This window comes from Eretmochelys imbricata, chromosome 3 (genome assembly GCF_965152235.1).
Source record: "Eretmochelys imbricata isolate rEreImb1 chromosome 3, rEreImb1.hap1, whole genome shotgun sequence".
Taxonomy (NCBI): domain Eukaryota; kingdom Metazoa; phylum Chordata; order Testudines; family Cheloniidae; genus Eretmochelys; species Eretmochelys imbricata.
In genome coordinates this window covers 129,565,296-129,592,114 of record NC_135574.1, presented here as the reverse complement: position 1 = coordinate 129,592,114, position 26,819 = coordinate 129,565,296, and the positions used below count along the sequence as shown (strand labels likewise).

Here is a 26,819-nt window from a genome sequence, read left to right as displayed (position 1 = left end):
GTTTTTGCAATGTATTAAGTCATGGGACAAGTTAATGTGACTCTCATGATTCCTGACAGTACTTATACTGATCTGTGACATATTACTGATTTGAAAGTAGATACTCTGCAGGCCTTTCTCTTGTTGGCTTCTGATTTGCACTGGGAGCTTGCCTGGGAGGACTAACTCCTGCAAACAGACAGTGTAAATAGCTTTCCACGCTCCGGTTGTGGTATATGGAGCAGTATTTGATACACGCTACTTCCTTTAGTAAGGTCTGAATGCTGTTTGATAGGGTTGTGGAATAGTTTAGTGTGGACGTGGCCTTGCTCTGACTGTTCAGGTGTTTGAGTGTGTGTACACATATTCTGACACTACCTGCATCCTAGATTTATTCCCACAGAGTGCAGTTTGTCTCTCCATCTCCTTGCTTGTTTCAGTGAAATATTGTAGCAGTCAGCACTTTCCCTTGTTCAGTACTTGCGATACCTTTTTTTAAACAGGAAATGTTTGATTTGGCAAAGATTAATTTTAAACATCTACAGTATTTCCTGTATGTTCAGGGAGGTTGCACAAATACAACCAACTTCTTCCCCTTTTTTTTAAGATTAGTTGCATAAAGTATATAGGTGATACTATTTCAAGTTGAATCAGTCTCTGTGCACATGCTTATATTTTTTTGTCAAAACATTTGTGCTAATTGTGCCCTGTTAAAAATTTCCTCTTACACTGAAGGCTCCCCCCACCCTTTATTTTACAAATGACTTAAATGAACAATGTTATATCCTTAACCTTATCTTTTCCTCCTCCCCCCCCCCCCCGCCCACCCAGAGGAAATCTATAGCTGCTTCAACTTCTTGCGAGACATTTTTTCTGATGAGTTCATCTTCTTCCCTGGCATTGCATTGAAGGTAAAACCATCCTGTGTAAATAAATAAGGGTACATGTAATTTTATCTGGGTGCATGATGGATTAGCTTTAGGAGTCTCCGTAATGGGAGTTCTGTGTCAAATTCTTTGAGCCTGAGATCTGTCAGATCTCCGCTAAGCAGGAGTGAGCCTGATCAGTACATGGGAAGAACATCTCAAAGGAAAACCAAGTGTAGGTCATTCAGTAAATGCCAAGTTCTACCATGAGTAAGATTTGCAGCAGTTTCTCCATATAGCATTAAAGGGCTTGTGCTGCTGAAAGAAGAGTCTTTCAGGTGAGATATAAAACTACTACCCCTTGGCCCACACCGCTTCCCGCAGCCCCCGTTGGCTTGGAACGGTGAACCGCGGCCAGTGGGAGCTGCAATTGGCCGAACCTGTGGATGCTGTAGGTAAACAAACTGTCCTGGCCCACCAGTGGATTTCCCTGACAGGCCGCGTTCCGAAGGTTGCCGATCCCTGCTTTAGCATCTACAAGCCCACTCAGTCCTCCTTCTTGTTCAGCCAATCGCTAAGACAAACAAATTTGTTTACATTGACGGGAGATACTGCTGCCTGCTTCTTATTTACAATGTCACCTGAAAGTGACAACAGGTGTTCGCATGGCACTTTTGTAGCTGGTGTTGCAAGGTATTTACGTTCCAGATATGCTAAACGTTCGTATGCCCCTTCATGCTTCGGCCACCATTCCAGAGGACATGCTTCCATGCTGATGATGATCGTTAAAAAAATGTGTTAATTAAATTTGTGACTGAACTCCTTGTGGGAGAATTCTATGTCCCCTGCTCTGTTTTACCCACATTCTGCCATATATTTCATGTTATAGCAGTCTAGGATGATGACTCAGCAAATGTTCATCTTAAGACCACTTTCACAGCAGATTTGACAAAACGCAAAGAACTTACCAATGTGAGATTTCTAAAAATAGCTACAGCATTCGACCCAAGGTTTAAGAATCTGAAGTGCCATCCAAAAATCTGAGAAGGACAAGGTGTAGAGCATGCTTTGAGAAGTCTTAAAAGAGCAACACTCAGGTGTGGAAACTACAGAACCTGAAACACCGAAAAAGAAAAATCAACCTTCTGCTGGTGGCATCCGACTCTCATGATAAAAATGAACATGCATCAGTCTGCTCTGCTTTGGATCATTATTGAGCAGAACCCATCATCAGCATGGACGTACTTCCCCTGGAAGGGTGGCTGAAGCATGAAGGGACATATGAATCTTTAGCACATCTGGCATGTAAATATCTTGCGACGCTGGCTACAACAGTGCCATGCGAATGTCTGTTCTCACTTTCAGGTGACATTGTAAACAAGAAGTGGGCAGCATTATCTCCTGCCAATTGTAACCAAACTTGTTTGTCTGAGTGACTGACTGAAATAGGACTGAGTGGACTTATGGGCTCTAAAGTTTTACATTATTTTATTTTTGAATGCAGTTATTTTTTTGTACAGAATTCTACATTTGTAAGTTCAACTTTCATGATAGAGAGATTGCACTCCAGTACTCGTAATGTGGGAATTGAAAAATACTCTTTTTCTTGGTTTTTTACAGGGCAAATATTTGTAATAAAAATAAATATAAAGTGAGCACTGTACAGTTTGTAGTCTGTACTGTAATTGAAATCAGTATATCTGAAAATGTAGAAGACAAAAATATTTAAAGAAATGGTATTCTATTGTTTAACAGCACGATTAATTGCAATTCAATTTTTTTAATCGCTTGACAGCACTACTAGAATATTTTATGTACATTAACTTTTTTTGCTCCGTTTGCTGATTAGAAATATCAAATTTAATGTAATGATTATTTCTAACTGGAAAAGTTCAGAGACAATGCTCATCTCCAGAAGCAAACCAGGAACTGGAAGATTAACGTAACCAGTCTTTTTTGAGCCAAAATAAGCTGGTGACAAAGCACTACTTCAGAAATAGAACTTTTACAGACCTTGGCAGAAATTTAGGCACTGAATTCCCATTGACTTTCCATAGGCGTTAGGTGCCTAAACGTCATTTATGTCTTTGAAAATCTCCTGCCTTATCTTAAGTAGGAAAACCAGTTTTGTTTGACCTTATGATAACTAACTCCACTTCACCCATGGCATGGTCCCTACTCCAGAGAGATTTTAACATGTTTTATGTTAGATGGTTGTCATTGATGCTAGCGGAGAGCCTCGGGTTGACCACGAGGACCAGCTAACACCCATCATACTGGGACAAAGTCCTAGATTAAGTGATGTAGGCTAATGTAATGCCAACTTCTTTCCTAGACAAGACAAGGTCCCAGAGGCCTTCCTGTGAAGATAGAGAGGCCATTCTATTATGAGGCTCGCAGTTTGAGAATATAAACTTGGTGAAAATATGAACTCAATACCTGTTTAGAAATTGATTCTTGGTATATCTGAGAGTGTCTAGAAAACTTCTTTCAGAAACTTCAGTGGCAGGCTGATGGTAGCTGTGTGCTTTATTTTCATGAGGAGACTTAGCTGCACTTGTCCTAGTTGGGAAAAGTACCAATTACACTGTTTTTCCTTTGTCCTACAGGACTTTGAAGAAGGATGTTTTCTGCTTACAAAATGTGATGTAATTCAAGTGACTCCCCAGGAAATCTTCTTTACAGAGAAAGGAAATTCTGTAGCAGCTTTTTTGGCAGCTCTGTTCAGGCCTTTTATGGAAGGTTACCAGGTACACAGTTCTTCACAAAGTTTGCACCTACTCTCTCCCGTCTCCAACTCATAATTTCCATGGGGAATGACATGAGTCATAGTTCTTCTGTGGTACAAACACTAAATATTAGCGTGGGTGGGAGTGGAAGGGAGAAGATACATAGTAGTAGTAAGTTTTATCCAATGATGTGAAGAGATTGGTTCCCTCTCATGACACAGATTTAAAAAAAAAATGACAGGGTAATTAACTTTATGTGGTAGTGCTAAGGGTCTTATGACAGGCTAGTTGGAGCTGTGGTATCTTATACAATTGAATCTGCATGTGAGGGTTGGTGTTCTGGCCCTGTGAAGGGCAGTTTATTTAAGAAGAGAAATCCAGAACAACAAACACCTTGTTCTGTTTAGGTCCCAGCACAAAAAGTGCCCAAGTCAAAAATAAATGAGGTTTTCAGCCAAAAGAGGAAGGGTAGGCTACCTGGTTCCCTTAGCTCTAGCCCTCTCCCTTGAAAATAATTCCCTCTGGATTTATAAAGCCCACTTCTCAGGGAATCTGTTGTTAATGGGCTAATTGCCAGTCCTTAGAAGGAGGACTTCTTTAGCATATGTAAGTGGATAGTATGCAAACTGCAGAAGTTGGTTGTATGTTTGGCCAAAGCCTGTGTGGGAATTCTTCGCCCTGTCAGTGTTTATTTTAATTCTCTCCCCCCGCCGAAGCCTACCAAAACTAAATAACTCTTTACACTTCTTAAATAAAATAAATATGCTAGAAGAGGATAGCAAATTCCCACCACTGTGAAACCATGTCAGTTATTGGTTAGATCATAGCGGTCAGGGTCATAAGAACGTCCATACTGGGTCAGACCAAAGGTCCATCTAGCCCCGTATCCTGTCTTTCCACAGTGGCCAATGCCAGGTTCCCCAGTGGGAATGAACAGAACAGGTAATCATTAAGTGATCCATTCCCTGTCGTCTATTCCCAGCTTCTAGCAAACAGAGGCGAGGAACACCATCCCTGCCCATCCTGGCTAATAGCCATTGATGGACCTATCCTGCATGAATTTATCTAGTTCTTTTTTGAACCCTGTTATAGTCTTGGCCTTCACAACATCCTCTGGCAAGGAGTTCCACAGGTTGACTGTGCGTTGTGTGAAAAAATACTTCCTTTTGTTTGTTTTTAAACCTGCTGCCTATTAATTTCATTTGGTGACCCCTAGCTCTTGTGTTATGAGAAGGAGTAAATAACACTTCCTTATTTACTTTCTCTGCACCAGTCATGATTTTGTAGACCTCGATCATATCCCCCCTTAGTTATCTCTTTTCCAAGCTGAAAAGTCCCAATCTTATTCATCTCACCTCATACGGCGGTCGTTCCAAAATGCCTAATAATTTTTGTTGCCCTTTTCTGAACCTTTTCCAATTCCAATATATCTTTTTTGAGATGGGGCGATCACATCTGCATGCAGTATTCGAGATGTGGGCGTACCATGGATTTAAAAAGGGGCAATATGATATTTTCTGTCGTCTTATCTATCCCTTTCCAAATGATTCCCAACATTCTGTTTGCTTTTTTGACTGCCGCTGCACAGTGAGTGGATGTTTTCAGAGAACTATCCACAATGATTCCAAGATCTATCTTTCTTGAATAGTAACAGCTAATTTAGACCCATCATTTTATATGTACAGTTGGGATTATGTTTTCCACTGTGCATTACTTTGCATTTATCAACATTGAATTTAATCTGCCGTTTTTTTGCCCAGGCACCCGGTTCTGAGAGATCCTTTTGTAGCTCTTCGCAGTCTGCCTGGGACTTAACTATCTTAAGTAGTTTTGTATCATCTGCAAATTTTGCCACCTCACTGTTTACCCCATTTTCCAGATAATTTATGATTATGTTAAATAGGACTGGGCCCAGTACAGACCCCTTAGGGACACCGCTATTTACCTCTCTCCATTCTGAAAACTGACCATTTATTCCTACCCTTTGTTTCCAATCTTTTAATCAGTTACCAATCCATGGGAGAACCTTCCCTCTTATCCCATGACTGCTTACTTTGCTTAAGAGCCTTTGGTGAGGGACCTTGTCAAAGGCTTTCTGAAAATCTAAATACACTATGTCCACTGGATTCCCCTTGTCCACATGCTTGTTGGTCTATTGCTGGCTCTTCCACTGACTCACTGTTGACCTAGGACAGGTTACTTCACTTCTGGATCTCACTTTCCCCATCTGTGAAATGGGTGTTGCTGAAAAGGAATGTCACTTTTGACAGCAAGGCAACTTTTTCAAAGACAAGGACCATAAACCAGTTTCTAATATGATTTATTATTCGGTCAGTATTGTTTTAAATACTAAGATTCTTGTTATGATTACCCAAACTATTGAAATTTTCTAATGCTTTGCATAATGTTATATTTGTTAGCCTACTAAAAATGTGTCTTCCAAATTGATGATTATTAGGATATGTTATTCCTTTAAAAATATTTGTTTGTAATTAAAGACCAATTCAAGTTATAGAATAAGAGGAAAAGCTCAAATACTTTTTTAAAAACTTTTATTTTTTAGATAATCGGCAGATATCTTTCAAAAGAAATAAAAGAGGCCTTTACCGAGAAGCAGTTTATACTTGGAATCCGTAACTTTGCTTTTCAGCTTCTTGAGACAGGTATGTTTGCTTTGTATGATGATGTTGGTGCTGTGATTCCTTACACGTGTAATAGTTTGAGTAATTAATGGACTTTTAATTGCCCCCTATGCTTTCTCTGTAGGAAGCACTCCATGTTATGAAGTTTTGTCTTCTGATTTGCAGAAAAATGCCTTGGCAGCTTTTGTGCGCCTAGATGTAGTGAAGAAGATGAAAACGTAAGTAATATAAGAGGCCCTCAGGTTTGCAAGAATATTATTAGTAAAAAAATTTTGCTGAGGTCTGGACACAAAAGTTGGAGGTAAATGCAGACAATGTGTTGTCATTATGAGTCTAACTAGATCCAAGGATGAGATCTAACGTAATTATCAATTGCAATGAGTGGTTGTACTTTGGAGATACTTCCGTTAGTATACCATAATTCACATACAGAACCATGGGGCTCTTTTATCTGATATCTTAATGGTTGACCTATAAAATACTAAACAATATATTACAACCCTGATTTTCTGAACTTGAGCCAACTACAGTTTGATTATATACCCCCCAGTGTCATACTGAGTCACAAAGTTGGCACCTTCTTTGTATGCGCCAGTTCCCCAAATATGGCATCTCTTCATTCTATGCTAGGATTATGCGATCTGAAATACAGAATTTACAGATTTCACTAGCTGGCTTTTAAATCTCTGGACCCCATTTCTTTTTTATCTTGAGGTATGAGGTGTTTCCCCCCCAAGATCTTTGGATAAACAGGATTCTGCTCTGTTTGCATAGACTGTTTGTAACACACTTAAAAATAGCTAGGTTTTTTTAATCTCCTTTTTATTAAAACGGAGACACAAATGACTGTTACAGGCAATATAGTAAACTGCTCATTCTGACTGTACCATTGTGTTGACTTTTGCTTTAGCATTGCAAGTTAAATGAATTGAAGCTACACTAACATTTCTAATTGTGAATAAATACTTCGGTTAACTGATAAAATATGAGACCAACCAATGCTATAAAAATATTGTGTGTATACACACAAATGTGTTCATATTTTATAAATTCTATAATATATTATGGATCTTCCTATGGTATTAGTTAGTGGGGCAAACAGTTTGTAGCGAGCAAATTACCTGGCAAATTTAGCCCTTTTCCCTTTTATGAATAGTCTGTTAATAGACACATTTTTACAAACTTACATACTAGTCACAGTTGACCAAATGATGTATCCAATTTATTGTGAATATTTGGTCTTTGTTCTGTGATCTTAGTTGTGTTCTATCTTAGTTCTTTGATTGTGTGACCTTCTAGCTCAAACACTCAGATTTCAATCAAGACTGCCAACAGACTACTTCTGGTGGGGACGCTAGTGTAAAATAGGGATGCTTTCCTACATGACTAGGGTGTTGTGAGGATGAATTAGTTAAGACTTGTAGAGCACTTTGAATATGTCAGTGCAAGGTACTGTTGCTATTGTGGTATCATCCTTTCCGCAGCACCTAACTGTGATACAGAAAAAAACTTTTGAGGCACATCCTCAGCTGAGGTAAATTGGTGTAGCTCCATGGAAGTCAATGGTGCTATGATGATTTACACTAGCTCAAGATCTAACTTGATTTCAGATGGGTAGTTAAAAATCATATAATAAAACAACAGGGGAAGGGAAAAAATAAATGTTCTAGAAGCATATCTATCCCTCTGTAGTATGGCTTTTTCAAAGAGCATCTGTGATGTCAGCAGATCTTTCAAAGTTGATTATGTGGGTAAAATTGATGGAGGAAGAATAACGAAAATATTATTTGCTCCAGATAACTTGAAGTAGTATCCTTTTCTTAAATATTCATTTTTCCATCCCAAAAGAATAACAGCCTATTACTGTGTTTTTTTTTCTCCATATCTAGGACCAATGGATTTACTTACACTGTAAACAAAGAGGCACTCAGTAAAACAGCAGAAATGTTTGGTAAGTGTATTTCTTATTGGTATACTAATTAAACATGTATTTATGGGGAGACTTTCAAAGTCACAAAGAACCATTAGATACCTAATTCCCATTGAAAGTCACATTATGTCTAGTTTTTTTACTGCATATGTTGTAATGCGATACCAATGTGAGAGCTGAATGAAAAATAAGCAGTTTTTAAAATGTTCTTGCTTGCATGATAAACTCCAGCTTGGCATTGAAGGTAGTCTTCTAATCAATGTATGTGCTTTTCTTTCATCCTTAGATTCTCAGATACCCATAAGGAAACTTGTGACCTCAAGACTTTAATATTAATCAAAAGGCTTTGAATTACTTGACCGTGTGCACTATAATCCGCAAGGAACACTGACAAGTACTCAGCTGGAGTATGGATAGGTACAGAAGTATAAACCTTGCCTTTTCCATTTGGGAATTTTCATATGTATTATACTAGATGGCGGGCAAAGGATGTTCAATTGGAATATTTTCATTACCAGTACTGAACTTTGTCAGTACTGATGTTTACTGTGTTCCTTTTTAAACTAAATGTAAACATCTTTTTGGATACATATTTAAAGAAAAAATGCACAGAAACATCTACTTTAAATACTTTTGTAGTTTTGTTACAAGGAAATGTTTTGTTTCAAATAGGTTATTTCATCAATGTGAAACTGTAACTGAGAACTAAAGACTTAACATTAAACATAATATTTAGACAAAAATGTTGCTGGTTGTCATATCTATGATATTGCCATTGAGGTCTTCTTTCATAGAATAAATGTCCTGTAACTGCCAAAATTCTGCTTCTATCTTATCACTTGTTTTGTATTTATTTTATGTGCAGCTGGAACTACCAAGTATTTAGCTTCTGCACAAAATCTGCCTTAGCATTTAAAACTGAGTTTAAAGCAGTTTGTGCTGTTTTCAATTGTTAAAATATTGACATCAATAGTTATTGTGCAATGCCTTGTTGTTTCTTTGTGAATGAGGTTTTATAAACTCATTTTGTCAGTGTTATTGCCCTTCTCAACTACCGTGTGATCTGTGTGTATACTGTATAAATAGATATCTATATTCTGGTACCGCTACCACCTCTGAAGGTGGTACTTGTATCAGGGATGTGTCTTGCTGTCCCATGAAAATCTGCCTAAATTTTGCTTAGTTTTAAGCTTTTTTTTTGGGGGGGGGGGAGGTTCATACATGCTCAATACAGACTTGCTACAGTTTCTTAGCTAAGTTCCCTAAACGTTCTGTGCATGCTGCAGCCAGAGCTAAGCAGAACTTTCTCTGCAGTTTTAGTTCTGGGCTGCTCTGGGCCACATTGGTTCTGGGTCTAGGCACCAGAGTGGAAAGGATGGAGATTTCTTTTCCTTACTGGGCCTGGCAGTGTAAAGGAGGAAGGTGCCTTATTTGAATTCAGACGGGACAAGAGGTGGACCAGGAGTAGGGGAGTAGATTGGGACAAAAAACCTGGAATGTAACCAAGATCCTAAGTCTTCTGTCAGTAAACATCTGTGCAACTCACTGCTAAAACGTTGTATCCCTCTCTAGGTCCACAGAGGGTATGACAACACTCCATTAGCTCAGTGGGTTCCAACCTAGCTGATGACCATTCGGGGTGACAATATGATGGATGATCAAATAATTTTTTTAACATCCTAGGAAATTACACCTACCCCCACCTCAGAACATTAATGCTGCACAGACACTCAAATTAGGGGGGGAAAGGCACTAGCCACCTTAATTCTGGCATTTCCTAACTTTTGAGTGTTTGTGTGTGTGTGTGTGTGTAGTGAGCTTTACTATATCTTTATGTAAAATTTCCTCTGCTACAGGTGTTGTGCATCATCAGCTGACTGCTAGCCTTGAGTTAACTGCATGTCACTGGGGGGAGTTGAGGCTGTAGTTTAAGAGGTGGGTTTTTAAATGAAGAACACGGTAAATGTAAAACTAACCGCATAAACACCCACGTATGTAGCCGGTAACTAATGTGTAAAAGGGGTAGGATGTGTACATGGAAGTTACTATAGGAACAAGAAAAGGAGGACTTGTGGCACCTTAGAGACTAACCAGTTTATTGGAGCATAAGCTTTCGTGACCTGCAGCTCACTAAGCTTATGCTCCAATAAATTGGTTAGGCTCTAAGGTGTCTCCAGTCCTCCTTTTCTTTTTGCGAATACAGCCTAACACGGCTGCTACTCTGAAAACTACAGGAACGGGGGTTCTAAACCTTTTTCTTCAACTCTCCCTCAAATCAGCCCTCCCCTGCCAGGCTCTGGGCCTGGTGGCAACAACCACCACCCCTCCCCCCTCCTTTCTGGGGCACGGCTTGGTTTGATGATGGTTTCCATGGGCTGGAATATGGGCAGGGCCCCGGCCCTAGAGGGAGCAGAGGCGGCTCCGCGATCAGGTCTGACAGGGGAGCAAAGAAACAACACGAGCTTCCCCCCGAGCCTCCCTCGGCCAGCTGGACACGATGGAGCAAGTCTGCCGCCGCCCGCGCTTCCGGAGCTTGACAGGGGTCCGCGTTCATTGCAACAGCTCGCACTTCCGGTATGGGAGCCCGGGGGGACGCGTTTCGGCAACGCGCATTTCCGGTACGGGAGCCGGTCGGACGACTTGTGGCACTGTCCACTTCCGGTGCACGCGTGTTGTGCTGCGGGGATGGGCTCGCGCGTGGAGCTGGGGTTCGCGGAGGAGGCGGCCCCGTGGCGCCTGCGCAGCGCCCAGTTCCCCAGCAAGGTGGGGGGGCGGCCGGCGTGGCTGGGCGAGTCCGGGCTGCCGGGCCCCGCCGAGCTGCGCTGCGGGCGGTGCGGGCGGCCCTGCGCCTTCCTGCTGCAGCTCTACGCGCCGCTCCCCGGCCGCCCCGACGCCTTCCACCGCGGCCTCTTCGTGTTCTGCTGCCGCGGGCCCGCCTGCTACCGGCCCGGGGCCCAGGGCCCGCTGCGAGGTGAGAGACCCGCCCCCCGTCCCGCTCCGCGCCACCTCTGAGAGCCGCCGGCCCCCCCCCCCCCGGGCTGAGACCTGTCAGGGGGGCCCTGCCCCTCCCGCTCCGCGCGGCACCCACCTTCCCTCCACGCGGGGCGCCTCCTTCCCGCCCTACCTCTCCCTCCACAGGTGGACTTCCCCCCCTCCGCCCCCCAGTGATGTGTAAACTCTCCGGGGCAACGTCTGTGCTGCCTTTGTACAGCGCCTAACACCGGTGGGGGTGGGCCTGGCCCGTGGATAGGTTTCCTAGGTGCAAAAAATAAAAACCCAAACCATCACTGGCAGGTTTTTGGAAGTGCCCCATGCTGCTGCTCTTTGGACAAATGGCATTTGGTCCCTTCACTCCTGTGTTTCTTTTAAGTTTTTAGGAACCAGCTTCCTAGGAAGAATGACGCCTATTCCTATGATCCGCCACCTGAAACGCCCCCTCCGGAAGGGCATCCCCCTGTGAGCCTGCAGCTTCAATGTGGAGCTCATCTATGCAGAGTCTGTGGCTGTTTAGGGCCAAAGACATGTTCCAAATGTCACAGGGCCCATTACTGTAGTAAAGATCATCAGACTGTCGATTGGAAATTGGGACACAAACTATCTTGTGTGCAGTCAGGTGAGTTAAGTGGAATTTAAAATAAACCTGGGAAGATTCTGTCTGGAAGATAATGCAATGCTGCTGCTGCTTGTTTTCTTCTTTGCCGTTCATATTTTGAAGAGAACTTCTCAAGATGTAGTGCAGTATAGAACAAAAGTACGATGCAAGTCCAACAAGAGTTACTTACAATCTTAATAATATAGCGGGGGAAGAGTCGACCATTGTTCTTGTTGCTAGACACAGTACATTGCACGGGAGAAATAACACTAATCTGTATTTCCTTCTAAATTGACTAGAAGATCATGTCCACATCTTTATTATGCCATAAATCTCTGCAAACAGTTAGGAAAATCAAAGGCTGTATTGTTTTAAAGAGAATACTAAGTTTTGATTCTATTTGTAGGACAACTTCAAACACCCCACAGATGGGGTGTCTGTGGCTTCAACATGATTGATTCATGGTTAAAACCCAAGGGTTAAGTTCCTTCTGTGGTCCAAAATAGAACTGCATTAACCATGTTGGGAAGTGATTGTTAATGTAAGGAGATGAGAGAGTCAAATGAACTTACCTCTTATAAAATGGAAAGGGCCTAAGTGTATTTAATGAATCAGGTCTATATAATATATATATAACAGTAGTTAGTAATCTATATAAGCAAGTGCATAATAGTTTGGATATAGGCGTAGTTTAGTTTGGTTCATTAGACCGTTGAATAACCCTTTTTGGGGAAAGGAATGCAGAACAATATTTTTGGCTTACTAAATATCCTGTTATTTCACTTCTTGAAATGTTCCTGGTATTTGGGTACAGAACAAGGATGAAGTGTCACAATTTCCCCAACCAAATATAATCAAGATAAACAAGGAAGTCCCCAAAGTCCCTGTTAAATATTAAGATTGTTTTGTTGCTAATAAATAAACACATTATATAACCTAGTATGTAGTGAGGAATCTTATATTTGGCCATAGATATTGTTATATTTGCTTTGCAAGGTGACCTGTGGGCATGGTTGGTGGTCCAGAATAATCCTTGCAGTTATAAGCAGGTAATTTGTAATGTGGAAAGGGAGCTTTGTGAAACCTGGGTGTAACAATAGAGCATGGCTTATCTGAATTGGTTCGTTTTAATTGTAATAAATGATATAGGGTATGACAAAACGATAAACAACAATACTGCAAACAAAGACTAACAAATTCAGCTAAAGACTTATTTTTAACTTGCTTGGCCTTGCATAAATTGTACCATTTGTTAAAGAAAATATGCAAAATAGGGTACTGCAACCAAAATAATATAGAACTGTTCAAGAAGTCAGTATTATTGTTGCAGAAAAAACAAAAACTAAACTTTTTTCAACTCATCAAAATGTCTTGGTTGGTGGTTTAATGACTTGCAAAGGAAAGAAAATAAGTGCTGCTTTATGACTTATAAAGAAGGCATGAATAGAATCCTAGAAATGTAGGGCTGGAAGGGAACTCGACAGGTCAAGTCCAGCCCCCTGAGCTGAGGTAGGACCAAGTAACCCTAGACCATCTCTGATACGCGTTTGTTCAACATGTTCTTAAAAACCTCCAGTGAAGGGGGTTCCACAGCCTCCTTTGGAAGCCTATTCCAGACCTTAATTACCCTTATAGTTAGAAAGTTTTTCCTAACATCTGACCTAAATCTCCCTTGTTGCAGATTTTTTCCAGAAGTTCTTCTATTGCTAGATTTACACTTCAGAAATTAAGATCTTGTCTACTTTGCCTCTCCTGAAAATTAGTAAATTTATGTAATCCAGAAAAGCAACTGAGGAAGATTGGCTTCTTTTATTGACCGTTTAAAAAAATATATACATAGGAAATATATATAACTCCTATCTAACTCAGACACTTGGGAGAAAAGATTTTTTCAATTAAAGATTGAACACCATCATCTTTCAACTAAGGGCTACAAAGTCCCAATCCATATCCAGAGTTTTTTAGCGAAAACAAGGATTATAAGTTTTTTTTTTTTATATTCCTAAAGTAAAAAACCGCCAGTCTCAATGCCAGCTTTCTAGCCTTCATGTCATAAATAACAAAATGGCCAAAAACTTTTTTTTCCCCTTTGCAGTTCATTTTTAAGGTGTTTTAATTAAAAAGTGTAAAGGAACATCTAAAGTTGATTCTTAAAGGGATACAGTCAAAGTTAGTAGACAGAAAATGTGCTAGCAGGTATTGGTGCACTTGGTACATTTTCTTTTGTACTCTTCCCCTACTTGTATGCTTTTCTCGTAAGTTCTTGTTTGTGGGTAGTTAAAGTGACACAAGAACTGAATGCTGCAGAGAGTAGATTTCTTATATATTTCATATCATTTTTATTGAATATGTTCTTTCGTCTTCTCATCATTTACTGTGGTCCTCTTAGTTATGTGGGCTCTGGTGCACACAGTGGCATGCCTGCATTTTTTCCTGTGTCTTACTCACAACAAATAAGCATTTATTGGAGAAGTATTAGGTGTTGTGTGCTTGCATCATGTGAGTACACCAGTCAGAAGGAAGACTTTTAATTTTACAGATCTCTGCAAAGTGCTATCTGTTTTTTAATAAATCTACTTCTGCTCTCTTAGCCCAGATAACTGATATTTTAAAAAATAAACTACTAGAACAAATCACTGTAAAGTGAAAGAATGTTTTCATACTTTGACCACTAAGACTACTTACTTAGGCAAACATGTCTGTGTTGACTCTATATTTTGTGTTCCAGTCCATCATACCCCCAATCTGTCTCTTCATCTACCTGTTGCATCTTTTCATTACTCCTAAACAGTGATTTATTTTATTGGGGGGGACTGTTCTTGTTTTACTCATTTGTGCAGTGCTTAGCACTGTGGGGCCTCAATCCTGATTGGAGCCTCAAGGCACTAACACTATATAAATAATCATATTTGCCTTGCCAACCTTGACTGTGCAGTTTTAAGCAGGAGAGAACGTGAAATATAGCATAAAGCAGTGAAATGATAAAAACAGTAGTTCTCTTGTGTGTTTCAGCTCAATTGGACACTGCAATTCCAGATCACAAGTTCCTTTTTCCAGAGTATGAAATTGTAATAGAATCTGAGGAAATGGAAACTCCTGGTGACAGTCAAACAGATACAGATACACAAAAGGACTTAGAGAAACATGAAGAATTGGAGGCTGCAGGCAGTGCAAGTAAGAAATAAAATGGGCTTCCAAGAGAGAGTTTTCTATATGCATTGTGTGTTGCTTCACAAATTGAAATATTCAGTGATTTTAAATCATGTGTTAACCATAAACTACATATTACAAAGGATTAGTCTACAAATCATCATTGAGGCAAATGGAAAAAACCCACTGTAGCTACTGCTTCTGTTAACTACAGTTCATCACCATGTGCATGTCATTTATGACGCATGTAAAAGTATATATGATTCATTTAAATTACCATTTTAAAATTTTATTGAAAGCATGCTAATGGGGTAACTAGTGACTAGATTCTTAGCACGGTGCCAGTGTTCTGGTTTGGTAGGGGGATTTCTTGAAGACTTTTCTTAGTCTCTAGGTTTACTTTTGGAGACAACTTGTAGTTAGTAGCTGTTAAAATACTTACCCAGCTGTACCTAAAATCTGGCCTGTGCTAAAAGAAAGCTTTAACCTGTTTTGAAAATGGGTTTGCTAACTCTCCATATGCTCCTGGGGGAATGCTGCACTACTGCACAATGCAGCGTATGTGCAGAAATTAATGTTCTGCGCAGAATTTCCTTTTTTTGGTCCCGCATGGAAATGGGCTGCTGAGCTGCTGGCCACCACTAGGGGTCGCTGGATCCAGCAGAGGCCAGCTTACAAATAAAAGATTGCGGTAGGGGGGAGAAGGGGACAAAGCTGGAAGGGTTTTTGGTTTGTTTGGGGTTTTTTGTGAAAAGGAAGTTTTTATATACAGGTTTTGCCACATCCCAACAAATATTTTTCTTTCTCCGAAAACAAAAATAATCTGCACAAAACCATGGAGGAGGAGCAACTTTTTGCCCCCCAAGTGTCTCTGGGTAAGAAAACACCCTATGTGCCAGGTGGGCATGTGTCCCTGCCCCATGGGCACCTATGTACAACCCTGAAAGCACTGCGGGGGGGGCTTAACCCCTCTAGTGCTGGTGCTTCCTCATCCCCTGGGCTTTTAGCAGGAATGGGGGGGAGCCCTGTTGGCGGTAGCGCCATGCGCCGCCTCCCCCTCCCCCCCGGTGTGCTTATGAACAGTGAAATAAGTTAAAAACCCCACAACCGGGAGCCGGGGGAGGGTTATTGCTCAATACTGAAGCAAGCTGGAGGGGTCTGGGCAGCTACAGTTTTCTGCATGCGCTAAAGGAAGGAGGCGGCATGCAGGAAACTCCAGACAAGCCCAGGATCAGGCTGTTTCTCCCTCTAGGTCCCTGGGCCCTGGGAGAGTAGGGGGTACGTCTGAGCGTGTGGCCTGGGGGGGCACGCTGCAACTAGGCTCTGGGCCTTAGGGGGTGCGAGTGTCTGGGCTGTTGCGGGAGAGGGGAGCAGGCTGTGGCTGGGCTCTAGGGGAGGAGGTAGTGCAAGTGTCTGGGCTGGGGGGGCTATGGAGCAGAGAAACAGGAACTGTGTTGTCATAGAATCATAGAATATCAAGGTTGGAAGGGACCTCAGGAGGTCATCTAGTCCAACCCCCTGCTCAAAGCAGGACCAATCCCCGACTAAATCATCCCAGCCAGGGCTTTGTCAAGCCTGACCTTAAAAATATCTAAGGAAGGAGATTCCAGCACCTCCCTAGGTAACGCATTCCAGTGTTTCACCACCCTCCTAGTGAAAAAGTTTTTCCTAATATCCAACCTAAATTTGCCCCATTGCAACTTGAGACCATTACTCCTTGTTCTGTCATCTGCTACCACTGAGAACAATCTAGAGCCATCCTCTTTGGAACCCCCTTTCAGGTAGTTGAAAGCAGCTATCAAATCCCCCCTCATTCTTCTCTTCTGAAGACTAAACATCCCCAGTTCCCTCAGCCTCTCCTCATAACTCATGTGTTCCAGTCCCCTAATCATTTTTGTTGCCCTCCGCTGGACTCTTTCCAATTTTTCCACGTCCTTCTTGTAGAGTGGGGCCCAAAAGTGGACACAGTGTTCGACATTGGTGAGGCCTCATCTGGAGTAGAGGGGAACGATCACATCCCTCGATCTGCTGGCAGTGCCCCTACTTATACATCCCAAAATGCCATTGGCCTTCTTGGCAACAAGGGCACACTGTTGACTCATATCCAACTTCTCGTCCACTGTAACCCCTAGGTCCTTTTCTGCAGAACTGCTGCCGAGCCATTCGGTCCCTAGTCTGTAGCCGTACATTGGATTCTTCCGTCCTAAGTGCAGGACTCTGCACTTGTTCTTGTTGAACCTCAACAGATTTCTTTTGGCCCAATCCTCCAATTTGTCTAGGTCCCTCTGTATCCTATCCCTACCCTCCAGTGTATCTACCACTCCTCTCAGTTTAGTGTCATCTGCAAACTTGCTGAGGGTGCAATCCACACCATCCTCCAGATCATTTATGAAGATATTGAACAAAACCGGCCCCAGTACCGACCCCTGGGGCATGCCACTTGATAGCGGCTGCCAACTAGACATGGAGCCATTGATCGCTACCCGTTGAGCCCGACAATCTAGCCAACTTTCTATCCACTTTATAGTCCATTCATCCAGCCCATACTTCTTTAACTTGCTGGCAAGAACACTGTGGGAAACTGTGTCAAAAGCTTTGCTAAAGTCAAGGAACAACACGTCCACTGCTTTCCCTTCATCCACAGAGCCAGTTATCTCATCATAGAAGACAATTAGATTAGTCAGGCATGACTTGCCCTTGGTGAATCCATGCTGACTTTTCCTGATCACTTTCCTCTCCTCTAAGTGCTTCAGAATTGATTCCTTGAGGACCTGCTCCGTGATTTTTCCAGGGTCTGAGGTGAGGCTGACTGGCCTGTAGTTCCAAGGATCCTCCTCCTTCCCTTTTTTAAAGATGGGCACTACATTAGCCTTTTTCCAGTCATCTGGGACCTCCCCCGATTGCCATGAGTTTTCAAAGATAATGGCCAATGGCTCTGCAGTCACATCCGCCAACTCCTTTAGCGCTCTCGGATGCAGCGCATCTGGGCCCATGGACTTGTGCTTGTCCAGCTTTTCTAAATAGTCCCGAACCACTTCTTTCTCCACAGAGGGCTGGTCACCTTCTCCCCATACTGTGCTTCCCAGTGCAGCAGTCTGGGAGCTGACCTTGTTCGTGAAGACAGGGGCAAAAAAAGCATTGAGTACGTTAGTTTTTTCCACATCCTCTGTCACTAGGTTGCCTCCCTCATTCAGTAAGGGGCCCACACTTTCCTTGGCTTTCTTCTTGTTGCTAACATACCTGAAGAAACCCTTCTTCTTACTCTTAACATCTCTTGCTAGCTGCAACTCCAGGTGTGATTTGGCCTTCCTGATTTCACTCCTGCAAGCCCGAGCAATATCTTTATACTCATCCCTGGTCATTTGTCCAATCTTCCACTTCTTGTAAGCTTCTTTTTTGCATTTAAGAGCAGCAAGGATTTCACTGTTAAGCCAAGCTGGTCGCCTGCCATATTTACTATTCTTTCTACACATCGGGATGGTTTGTCCCTGTAACCTCAATAAGGATTCTTGAAAATACAGCCAGCTCTCCTGGACTCCTTTCCCCCTCATGTTATTCTCCCAGGGGATCTTGCCCATCAGTTCCCTGAGGGAGTCAAAGTCTGCTTTTCTGAAGTCCAGGGTCTGTATTCTGCTGCTCTCCTTTCTTCCTTGTGTTAGGATCCTGAACTCAACCATTTCATGGTCACTGCCTCCCAGGTACCCATCCACTTTTGCTTTCCCTACTAATTCTTCCTGGTTTGTGAGCAGCAGGTCAAGAAGAGCTCTGCCCCTAGTTGGTTCCTCCAGCACTTGCACCAGGAAATTGTCCCCTACATTTTCCAAAAACTTCCTGGATTGCCTGTGCACCACTGTATTGCTCTCCCAGCAGATATCAGGGTGATTTGAAGTCTCCCATGAGAACCAGGGCGTGCGATCTAGTAACTTCTGCGAGTTGCTGGAAGAAAGCCTCGTCCACCTCATCCCCCTGGTCTGGTGGTCTATAGTAGACTCCCACCACGACATCACCCTTGTTGCTCACACTTCTAAACTTAATCCAGAGACTCAGGTTTTTCTGCAGTTTCATGCTTGAGCTCTGAGCAGTCATACTGCTCTCTTACATACAGTGCAACTCCCCCACCTTTTCTGCCCTGCCTGTCCTTCCTGAACAGCTTGTATCCATCCATGACAGTACTCCAGTCATGTGAGTTATCCCACCAAGTCTCTGTTATTCCAATCACATCATAATTCCTTGACTGTGCCAGGACTTCCAGTTCTCCCTGCTTGTTTCCCAGGCTTTGTGCATTTGTATATAGGCACTTGAGGTAACCTGCTGATCGCCCCTCTTTCTCAGTATGAGGCAGGAGCCCTCCCTTCTCACGTGCTCCTGCTCATGCCTCCTCCCGGTCTCCCACTTCCCCACTTACCTCAGGGCTTTGGTCTCCTTCCCCCGGTGAACCTAGTTTAAAGCCCTCCTCACTAGGTTAGCCAGCCTGCTTGCGAAGATGCTCTTCCCTCTCTTCGTTAGGTGGAGCCCGTCTCTGCCTAGCATTCCTTCTTGGAACACCATCCCATGGTCAAAGAATCCAAAGCCTTCTCTCCGACACCACCTGCGTCGCCACTTGTTGACTTCCATGATTCGACAGTCTCTATCCAGGCCTTTTCCTTCCATGGGGAGGATGGACGAGAACACCACTTGCGCCTCAAACTCCTTTATCCTTCTTCCCAGAGCCATGTAGTCCGCAGTGATCCGCTCAAGGTCATTCTTGGCAGTATCATTGGTGCCCACGTGAAGAAGCAGGAAGGGGTAGCGATCTGAGGGCTTGATGAGTCTCGGCAGTCTCTCCGTCACATCGCGAATCTTAGCTCCTGGCAAGCAGCAGACTTCTCGGTTTTCCCGGTCGGGGCAGCAGATAGATGACTCAGTCCCCCTGAGGAGAGAGTCCCCGACCACCACCACCTGCCTCCTTCTCTTGGGAGTGTTGGTCGTGGAACCCCCAACCCTAGGACGGTGCATCCCATGCCTTCCAATCAGCGGAGTCTCCTTCTGCTCCCTTCCCTCAGACGTATCATCTGGTCCACGCTCCGCATTAGTACCTGTGGAGAGAACATGAAAACGGTTACTTACCTGTCTGCCCTGCTGGTACGTGGACGTTCCCCTTTTTTCTTCTGGAGGTCACATGATGCCAAATTTCTTCATCATCCTTCTGTCCCCGATGTGCAGCCTGCTCTGAATCTTCAGAACCTTGTGCCCGTAGAAGCCTATCCTGACATCTGTCCAGGAAATCTTCAGTTTCTCTTATGCAATGCAGGGTCGATACCTGTTGCTCCAGACCTTGAACCTTCTCTTCCAGTATGGAGACCAGCTTGCACTTTGTACAGACAAAGTTGCATCTGTCCTGTGGAACAAAGACAAACATAGCACATCCAGTGCAGGTCACAACAGCTGAACATCCCCCATCCATATTACCTTCCTTCTACGAGCTTCCTCAGGAGTTGTTGTAATGACTCAGAGAATCCGGCAAGATGTAAGCCTCAGTGGGCTCTCCCCAGGCAAACTCCTTTTGTTAGCTGCTCTGCTGTTCGCTGCTCAGCTGGTTTGCAACTGACCGGCTTTTTATGCAGTAGGCCCACTTAAGGCTCACCTGGAACAAAGCACACCCAGTTCCCGCCCTTTTCAAACAACCAATCAAGCACACAGCACACAGTCACACTGTCCTCACAACAAACACTCAGATACTCACCAACACAGCCTCCTTAATGCAGCCCTTAGCGTACCTCCTCTCAGGCAGATCCCAGGCAAACTCCTTTTGTTAGCTGCTCTGCTGTTCGCTGCTCAGCTGGTTCGCAAGTCATAGGCCTTTCTTTAACTCTCTACTCCTGGGGGGGGGAATTTTTGTCTATATTATTACAGACATAGTGGCTGACAAGTATTTTGAAATAAATTACTAAAATAATTGAAACTGGTGTGATTACATAGTGCTATTTTAGAAAATAGAATATGCAGCATTTTACAGAATTTTAAAACATCGTGTAGAATTTTTAATTTGTTGGTGTAGAATTCCCCCAGGAGTATCCTTAACGCTGAATGAAAAACAGGAAACCCTAGATCCTTACCATGAAGGGTGAGTGAATCATGTGAAACTATACCCACTTGACTGGACTGGACTTCAGATATAGCATGGTTTGAAGTTTGTGATGAGACACAATGCTACCCATTTTTAAATTTGTGATTTAACATTGTCTAAAACTTTGTGGCTGGGGCTTATTAAAGATACAACCACACTGAGCATGGGTGGTGAGCATTGTATAAGGGATGCGAACACATAGGTCTTTTCCATTGTTAAATTTTTAAAGTTGTGAATTTACTGATTTCCACATGTGCATACTTCATTGGTCTTTTTTTAGTGTCAAATTCAGAAAGTACATCAGGTTTGTGCTCCATGTTTCAGACACACTTTCCTAGATGAATTCTGCCTGTCTTCCTTGCATACTTCTCTCTAATGCTCTAAACTTGAAATGTATGCTTAAAATAGTACAGAACTAATCGGTCACACAACTGGCTAAATCTGTTGGCTCTCCAAACAGGCTGAAGCTTCTCTCTGATGTTGCAGTTTGCTTTCCTGAACATTGGATGCTTGAACTGATTTTAGAGGATGGTAGAGACATTATATTGTAAGCTTTAACTTTGGCCATATTGTGTTAACCTGTGTTGTCTTTTTTCCCTTAGGTGAAGGTTTTGAGTCACTAGATGAGGAGGTATTGGAGGCAATGGCAAAACATGAGACTCGAGAAGACAAGATTTTCCAAAAGTTTAAAAATCGAATAGCTGCGGAGCCAGAACAGGTAAAAAGAAAAGTATCTTTTAAAATACTAATCACCTAATGGTCAAAAGATGGATGCCTGCTTTATTTTTAAAGCATATATTGCAGCCTTGATGCTTACATAGCATCCTGATTGTGTTTCTATAAATTGTGCTTCTTTAGCACAAATATCTTAAATAATTGAGGTCAAAGATAGAGAGAAATTTCACTAGATCATCCAGTCCACATGTCCACCAATATAGAATAAAAGTCCCCAGATACAAGATGCCTGATATTACCGCAAGGAGCCAGCCTTTGTTGTACTTAGACCAGTTTTGTTAAAGCTTGGCAAATTAAGATACTCATCTAGGGCTTGGAAAAATCTACTTAACCAAGGCAAGCAGAAATTTAGCTAAGGTGGGAGGGTTGAGTGGAGCTGGGAGACACAGGGAGAGGGCGATCTGCTGCCCTTCTGTGGAAAGGGAGAAAGCAAGCTGTCAAGGTTCCTCCCCCACTCTGAACTCTAGGGTACAGATGTAGGGACCTGCATGAAAAACCTCCTAAGCTTATCTTTGCCAGCTTAGGTCAAAACTTCCCCAAGGTACAAAATATTCCACCCTTTGTCCTTGGATTGGCCGCTACCACCACCAAACTAATACTGGTTACTGGGGAAGAGCTGTTTGGACGCGTCTTTCCCCCCAAAATACTTCCCAAAACCTTGCACCCCACTTCCTGGACAAGGTTTGGTAAAAAGCCTTACCAATTTGCCTAGGTGACTACAGACCCAGACCCTTGAATCTTAAGAACAATGAGCAATCCTCCCAACACTTGCACCCCCCCTTTCCTGGGAAATGTTGGATAAAAAGCCTCACCAATTTGCATAGGTGACCACAGACCCAAACCCTTGGATCTGAGAACAATGAAAAAGCATTCAGTTTTCTTACAAGAAGACTTTTAATAAAAATAGAAGTAAATAGAAATAAAGAAATCCCCCCTGTAAAATCAGGATGGTAGATACCTTACAGGGTAATTAGATTCAAAACATAGAGAACCCCTCTAGGCAAAACCTTAAGTTACAAAAAAGATACACAGATAGAAATAGTTATTCTATTCAGCACAGTTCTTTTCTCAGCCATTTAAAGAAATCATAATCTAACACGTACCTAGCTAGATTACTTACTAAAAGTTCTAAGACTCCATTCCTGGTCTATCCCCGACAAAGACAGACTATAGACAGACACACAGACCCCTTTGTTTCACTCCCTCCTCCCAGCTTTTGAAAGTATCTTGTCTCCTCATTGGTCATTTTGGTCAGGTGCCAGTGAGGTTACCTTTAGCTTCTTAACCCTTTACAGGTGAGAGGAGCTTTCCCCTGGCCAGGAGGGATTTCAAAGGGGTTTACCTTCCCTTTATATTTATGACACAAGCAGAGTGGCGTCATCACTTTTTCCCCTTCCCCTGCAGGTTCCCTTCCTGTTTTCTCTTTTTTCCTTCTAACCAGTGTTGAAATTACAAGGTAAAACTGGATCACTATCACTCAAGCATGAGAGTCGGGGGGGCGGGTCTTGTTGTTAGAGACAGAACTGTGAATTGGGAGACCTGGGTTCTTTTCTGGTACCTGATACAGATTTCATATGTTACCTTGGATGAATTAGTCTACTTCCCCTGCTCCCAAACAGAAGTTTTGAGTCTAAAATTATTGTTATAGGACTTCTGAGATGATCTGTTATGGAATACAAAATATTGCTGTTATTGCTGGACTGATGCTAGATGACGTGGGGAAATTCTGGCATTTTGTTTCCTCAAGTAGTCAAACTATATAAAAGACTCTGTTTGTTTGTTTTATTTAAGAAAACCCATACCCAATTACAATGGACTTTGCTAAGAAGTTTTAGTGGGGAAGAAACAACCTTGATCAATGTCCATTTAAACATAGCTATCTGTGGTTGATTATTAATTATATAACTGAAAAGACTGTCAGTTACTTAATACTTCTATTCAATTTCAGATTCTCAGATACTGTCGAGGAGGAGAAGGCCCCGTATGGATCTCAGGTGAAAATATTCCTCAGATGAAAGATATCCCAAATTGTTCATGTGGTGCCCAAAGGATGTTTGAATTCCAAGTATGTGAATTGGTCCACAGATATGGTATTTTTGGTGTATAATTAAAAACCTATTTTAAGTCTGAAATAGAAGTATTTGCGTATGGCTAGAACGAAAGGAGTTATATTTGAATTCACAGGATAGCTGTGCTAGAGTGTAGAAGCCTCAATTACAAGTTTAACAGTCCTTTCTTACGAGATTTTATCACGCAGTAAATCGCCCTTTTTTCCTTCCGATCTGTTTGCAGCCAACAAAATAGTACTTTTTCTATCCAGTTGAGGGTCAGATGAACGTCTTCTAAACGTGGAATTCTATGGAAAAAAGTAATGGGTGAAGGGGGACTCTTTCAGAATTGTTTCTAACACTACTGTATTGTTTAAAGAGAAAAATGTTCTAATGTGGACTACTAGACTTCAGTTATGGCCGCCTTCACCATGAAGTTCAAACAACTTGTGCTCCCCCAGCCTTCCTTGTGGAAGAGGGGAGAGTTTGTGTGAGGAAGTGTTCTGCCACATTGCTGACAAACTGAGGGAAAGGGGAATCTGGTGTTAGGTTTCATTGCAGCTGATGTGCCCAGTCAGCTGTTTGGGAAAATCTCTTCCTGTCAGCAGTGGTAGAACCCAAATGTGAGGGAATGCTGGAATGAAAAACAAAGTCTTTCCTGGTACTGAAATACACAATGTTGTTCACTGAGTACAACTGTTTTTTATCAAAATCTTTAATATACAAGATAAGAAACTTGACATTCCATTTAAAACAGTGTCACTTGGTAAACATTCTGAAGAAATCATAAGTGAACAGGTTGCCTGCAAGATGGAAGTGGAAAGTCCTTTCATTTCACCAGCTCACATCATTACATTAATTCTGTCTATATTATACTTTACTTCGCTACAGTCCCTTAGGACTTCTCTACAGGGGAAAGTTTTATCAGTTAGATTAGTGTAATTGTATAGTAGATTCCACTTAAAAGCAATCCTGCAACTTCCGGTTAGTGGCAACATATTGCAGGGAATCAATCCCTTTCCATTCGTATCACTGTTAATGAAATTCAGTTATTAGCAATGGTGTGCTGCTTGGTAGCAACTTTTTGTTTGTTTGTTTGTTTTTAAGAAAGGCCCTGCCTGTAGCCAGGGAAGATAAGTGCTGGGACAGGCCTGCCTGTGTCCGGTGCAAGTCTGTCTCAGCGCTTCCTTCTGGGGCTGCAGCCTGGCATACCTGCCTGCACAGACACAGGGGGGTGGGCAGAGCAGTAGCTGGGAGAGAGGTTGCAGCCTGCATTCTGGAGCTGTACAATACCTCACTGCCCGCAGCGGGCTGTGCACGAGGAAATGCCAAACTGTGACCTGTGGAGAGCAACTGTTCAGCTTCAAGGCCCTGACATTTGTGCTGCAGCTTCCCCTCCCTGCTGCTGCCCTACCCTGAGGAAGGTATGTCCTGGCACTTCCTTCTCTGGCTCCTGCCTCCCAAACCTTCCTTCTGCTTCTCAGCAACTGTTGGATAACAGCAACTTTTTGCTGGCAATAAAGGGGTTGCTCATAAGCAGAAACTACTGTACATGTATAACTCCCTGTGTGGACATGCTTATTTTGGTATAAGAGTGGCTTTACTTGGTTTAGTTTGGAAGGGATTTAAACTAAAAAAAAAGGCAACACTTTTTTGGAAGAACCAAAATGGGTTTTTGTTGTTGTTGAACATTTCCAGTCTCAGCTCTGCTGCAGCCTGCCTGGTTGAGGTGCATAGGAGCCTGAGTTTCCCACAAAGCAGGCAGAGTACCCTGCCTGACTTCCATCAAAATTTTTAACCAAATCAGAACATTGCAGTGGAATGCTCCTTGAAGTCTTTAAACTATGATTTGAGGACTTCAATAGCACAGACATAGGTGTGAGGTTTTTTGCAGGAGTGGTGGGTGAAATTATTGTGCAGGTCAGACTAGATGATCATAATGGTCCCTTCTGACCTAAATATCTATGAATGTTTTGATTATTGAATCAAAATTTCCCAACAAAATAATTCCTTTTGAAAATTTGACCTGCTCTAATTATAAAATATCAATGGATGTTCTAGTTAATTATGTCTCCTTATGCATCTGTAATAGCTTGATCATGGTTTTTCCATCCTCAGACTAAAAGGTGGCACTCTTGCACCAGAAACCACTCAAAGATGGGAAATCTATTAATCACAGAAATGTAGGACTGGAAGGGACTTTAAGAGGTAATTTAGTGCATCCCTCCACCCTCCCCGCTCCTGCTCCGTCAGAATTAAAGGATTAGGTATATCTAGACCATCCCCGAGAGGTGTGTGTTGACATGTAGTAGTGGAGGCCTTGTGAAACAAAAGAAAGATAACAAATAACGCAAGAGAACCACCCAGGTTAGCAAACAAAGACATTTTTATTTAAAATTGATTTATACTTCTACTGGAGGTAGCATTTCAAACAGTGCATCACTCACCATATCTCTTCTCCCACTCCAAAACAAAATAGCCAGAGCCATGTTCTTGACCTGTCTTAATGAATTTATTTTTGTTTGTCAGCGGTTTTTCTTTTCAGTTACTGAAATAATTTGATTCTATTTGTTGCAGCTATTACCTTTTCTGGGTGGGATAACATCCTTTGATTAAAACATTGAGTGGAATAGACAGCCATATTCTACATTATGCATTCTAATGACAAATCATGTCTTGTGTTCCTAAGGTTATGCCTCAGCTCCTGAACCACCTGAAGGCTGATAGCCTAGGAGAAAGTATTGACTGGGGAACACTGGTAGTCTACACATGTGCTGAAAACTGTAACCAAGCAAATGGATATATGGAGGAGTTCATCTGGAAGCAGGACATTCCCGCAAACTCGACTTAACTACTATAAATCTATTGTTAGTTTCTGTAAAGAAATTAATTGCGTTTATACACATGTACTGAAGTGTTACACATTGCAAGAAGGAAAAAAAGGTAAATGAACTAATATTTCATACTGAGGAACTAGCCCAGAGTTGTATCGGTTATCATTTAATTACAATATACACATTAAAGGTAAGTCATTAAAACAGA

At 42.3% G+C, this 26,819-nt stretch overlaps 2 protein-coding genes across 5 annotated transcripts in view; both read left to right on the top strand.

The window, feature by feature from the left end:
- The window catches only part of GNPAT (glyceronephosphate O-acyltransferase), a 38,043-nt gene extending 29,154 nt beyond the window's left edge, over window positions 1-8,889 (top strand). For all 3 annotated transcript variants that reach the window (XM_077813372.1, XM_077813371.1, XM_077813373.1), the window contains exons 11-16: window positions 811-890; window positions 3,455-3,595; window positions 6,138-6,237; window positions 6,341-6,434; window positions 8,106-8,167; window positions 8,433-8,889. In XM_077813372.1, the coding sequence (XP_077669498.1) occupies window positions 811-890; window positions 3,455-3,595; window positions 6,138-6,237; window positions 6,341-6,434; window positions 8,106-8,167; window positions 8,433-8,476 (521 nt within the window). In that variant the 3' untranslated portion in view covers window positions 8,477-8,889. The remainder of the gene's footprint in view (window positions 1-810; window positions 891-3,454; window positions 3,596-6,137; window positions 6,238-6,340; window positions 6,435-8,105; window positions 8,168-8,432) is intronic.
- A 1,895-nt stretch (window positions 8,890-10,784) lies between these two features.
- Window positions 10,785-26,819, top strand: PDCD2 (programmed cell death 2). 2 transcript variants are annotated; one of them, XM_077813366.1, is made up of 6 exons: window positions 10,785-11,117; window positions 11,517-11,759; window positions 14,751-14,912; window positions 21,597-21,712; window positions 23,678-23,723; window positions 26,467-26,819. In XM_077813366.1, the coding sequence occupies exons 1-6, from the start codon at window positions 10,832-10,834 to the stop codon at window positions 26,499-26,501; spliced, it is 888 nt and encodes a 295-aa protein (XP_077669492.1). In that variant the 5' UTR covers window positions 10,785-10,831; the 3' UTR covers window positions 26,502-26,819. The 2 variants fall into 2 exon arrangements, with proteins under 2 accessions (XP_077669492.1, XP_077669491.1); XM_077813365.1 differs by having other exon boundaries at window positions 23,678-23,794.